Source organism: Verticillium alfalfae, genomic scaffold (genome assembly GCF_000150825.1).
Source record: "Verticillium alfalfae VaMs.102 supercont1.6 genomic scaffold, whole genome shotgun sequence".
Taxonomy (NCBI): domain Eukaryota; kingdom Fungi; phylum Ascomycota; class Sordariomycetes; order Glomerellales; family Plectosphaerellaceae; genus Verticillium; species Verticillium alfalfae.
The window spans coordinates 1,178,571-1,181,733 of NW_003315033.1; the positions used below are offsets into that span (position 1 = coordinate 1,178,571).

The window sequence follows — 3,163 nt, forward strand, 5'->3', positions numbered from 1 at the left end:
TCGACGTCACGACCTCAGACCCTTGAACCCACCGTACGGACCCACATTGAAGCGGCCCCTCCGGGCTTCCGAACCAAAGCCCTCCTGGATTCGGAAGTCGGTGGTACTTAACGCCGTTGTGATTACCTCAGCTCCGGATTCCAGGGAGGCCTGTGGCCTGTGGGTCTGTACGCGGGTGGGTGAGCGAGGGAGAGTTAGGGGGGAGGTCTCACCTGGAGCTCGTACCCGGCTAGCGGCCCGTCTCCCTAGGAAGCCCCAGTCCAGGCCTCACCAGTGACAGTAGGTAGGTCACCTCAGGCAAGGTACCTTACAGGACGCTGACCCAATCCAATCAGCTCCCTAATCGCGTTTCGTGTCCTTTCAAGTGTCCCTTCGATAACCCATCACGTCGAAGGCTTCAACACGCCGTGCCAGTCATTTTCAACAACCTCAAATCGCCTTCGCCGTCCCTCCTCGACATTTCTCGCTGCTCCTCAAAGCAGCCAGCGCCCCGAACACGTTGTCCATCACCACCTGAAGCCGCCCCAGGGGCAACCCCGACGTCATCATGTTGAACATTTTCAGGATCCTAGGTATGTATGCCTTGTCCCTTGAGAAGCTCTGCGCATCGGAGCGCGCGCCCAAGCTTCATCCCGCGCAGGCCACACCAGGGCGACGAAGCTGACGATGCAATCTCTGCAGCGGATCTCTCGCATCTGGCGAGCATTATCATCCTCCTCCACAAGATGGTCCAGCTGAACGTACGCAAGATCCCATCTACCGTCTACGACGTCCCCTCATCAGCCCACCATGATGGCCATGCCAGCTAACTCTGTGCCTCCGTCCTTGACAGAGCTGTTCCGGCATCTCGTTCAAGTCTCAAGCCCTCTATCTTCTGGTCTACGTCACCAGGTATCTTGGTACGCTCGCCTCTGCCGCCCTAGCAACTTCTGTCGCTGCTGCTGTCGCTGCCTCAGCAAGCCTCTTTCCAGACATGCCAGCTAACATGTCTAGACCTCTTCACGACCAACACGGCCTACAATCTCCTCTTCAAGCTCATGTTCATCGGCTCTCAAGGCTACATTATCTACCTCATGACGACAGCCTACAAGCCGACCAACGACGCCAACCTCGATACGTTCCGCGTCCAGTACCTCCTCGGCGGCGCTGCCATCATGGCCCTCCTCTTCCCCTACTACTACAGCTTCTTCGAGATCCTCTGGGCCTTTTCCATCTGGCTCGAGGCCGTCGCTATTCTGCCCCAGCTCTTCATGCTGCAGCGCACCGGCGAGGCCGAGACCATCACCACCCACTACCTCTTCGCCCTTGGCAGCTACCGTGCCCTCTACATTCCCAACTGGATCTACCGCTACTTCACCGAGCCCCGGCACAAGGTCGACTGGATCGCCATCGTCGCCGGCATCATCCAGACCGTCCTCTATAGCGACTTTTTCTGGATCTACTACACAAAGGTCCTCAAGGGCAAGAAGTTCAAGCTGCCCGTGTAGTCTTTCGTTTCTTTGGACAAAAGAAAATGCCCACGTGCCGCCCTACCTACCCAATATGCGGAAGGAAGGCTGGGTTTTCTCGCGCGAGGTCTGGTCCGGTCTTGCGCCAAGATCCGTCAGGGCACATTCTTCACTAGAACCCGCTGCTGTCTCGACACTTGGTGACGAGCCTCGAACGGGGAGGGTGGCAGCTTTTGATTTTTTGGCCTTCCTGTTCCCTCAAAATGGGGGAAGTGTGAAGGGGGAAAAGGGGGAGGTTGAACTCAGGAGAAAAAACAAAACACGTAGGGAGCCGTACGATCGAATCGAATAAACGAGAGAGGTCCGCCGCTCCTCCCTTCGTATAAATGCGAATTGTACGGCAGGCGTTGGGAACGGCGGGGTGCGGCGGGGAAAGGGAACACCATGGTTTCATCAAGAACCGGGACGAAACGAGAAGAGAAGTGAGAGCGTGGGTTTGTCTATTTTTCTTTTTGTTTTTCCTGTCCTCCTTTGGCCGTGGTGGTGACAACGGGCTTGGAGGAGGCCCCCCCCCCACGCGTTCTCTATCTCTTTCTCTCGCGCGCGCGGACAGGCAGAATCCAAGATGGATACATAGACGAAATGCAGTGTACGATTTCAACCTTGACAGTGAGTGGCTGCCGTGGCTGTCTTGTCTCGCGGCGACACGGAGCTGTGGCCTTCTTCGCCGTGACGTGACTGCAGCGCGCCAGGCAGCTGCGGGCCTGGTGCTTGGCTTATCGCCTTGCCAATGGGCCTCGGTGCCTACCGATATTTCTAGCCAACGTTCCTGTGTCGCGTGGGCTGCCTTGACTTGAGGTAATCGAGCAGTAATCGAGCAATGATTGCGCGTACTTCGACCTGCCCATCCACGATCAAATATCGACAGTCAGAAAACGTCACGACAGGAACTTGCGGATGGGAGGAGGCAAAGTCGAACAGTACACATCGGCATTCCAGCCGATGACAGGCAAGATAGAAAGACGCGAATATCCTGGCTAAGCCAACCCATCAATTCCAACCCGTAGGCTCATACCCCGTATCGCGTATAGCTCATGTCTCGTCCATCCTCGGTCATCATCGTACTTCATGACCGCGCTGTATATCCAAACTCCGAACACCCGATACCGAACACCGTCCGTCCCGAAACCCAAGCGCCGATGAAAAACAAAAACCCCCGGATATGAAAACAAATTCTTTTCCTGTTCCCCCGCGTCTCCCCGCAAAGCAACACTGCTCTCAAACACCGTGCTTACAGCTCCCGCCATGCCCACTCCTGCGCAACTGTCGGCTGCTGCACGGCCCGCGCCTCCTCCCCAGACAGCCACGCCCGGCATGCCTCGTAATGTGAATATTCTTTCTCCTGGTTGCGCGACCAGAACATGCGGCTGTCCGCCACGTCGAGAACACTTCGGCCTGCAGCGTTGCGTGCGTGCACGCTGGCTCCGCGCTTGACCAGAGTCCGCACGGCGAGCTTGCGTCCGCATCGTACAGCGACGTGCAGAGCGGTCTTGCCCTGGCGATTGCGGGCCTCAAGCCGGGCGCCATTGTCGATGAGCTTTTCGAGTATGACGACCGGTCCCTTGTGATCACCGTCTTCGGGGAGACGGGCAACAAAGGCCATGAGAGGAGTCGTGCCGTCGTGTGCATAGTGGTGGGTCAACGCCGCAGGCTAA

The 3,163-nt window shown here is 57.3% G+C and overlaps 2 protein-coding genes across 2 annotated transcripts in view; one reads left to right on the top strand and one right to left on the bottom strand.

Annotated features, from left to right (window-relative positions):
- Positions 1-385: 385 nt before the first annotated feature.
- Positions 386-1,498, top strand: VDBG_05455 (ER lumen protein retaining receptor; the record flags this gene model as incomplete). The annotated part of the gene is made up of 4 exons (XM_003004296.1): positions 386-572; positions 682-740; positions 833-899; positions 994-1,498. 4 exons carry the CDS (start codon positions 548-550, stop codon positions 1,485-1,487), a joined length of 645 nt encoding a protein of 214 aa, XP_003004342.1.
- Positions 1,499-2,739: 1,241 nt separating this feature from the next.
- The window catches only part of VDBG_05456 (conserved hypothetical protein), a gene marked incomplete at both ends in the record, with an annotated part of 2,171 nt that continues 1,747 nt past the window's right edge, over positions 2,740-3,163 (bottom strand). Inside the window, one exon of the mRNA XM_003004297.1 lies at positions 2,740-3,159. Coding sequence (XP_003004343.1) covers positions 2,740-3,159 — 420 coding nt within the window. The remainder of the gene's footprint in view (positions 3,160-3,163) is intronic.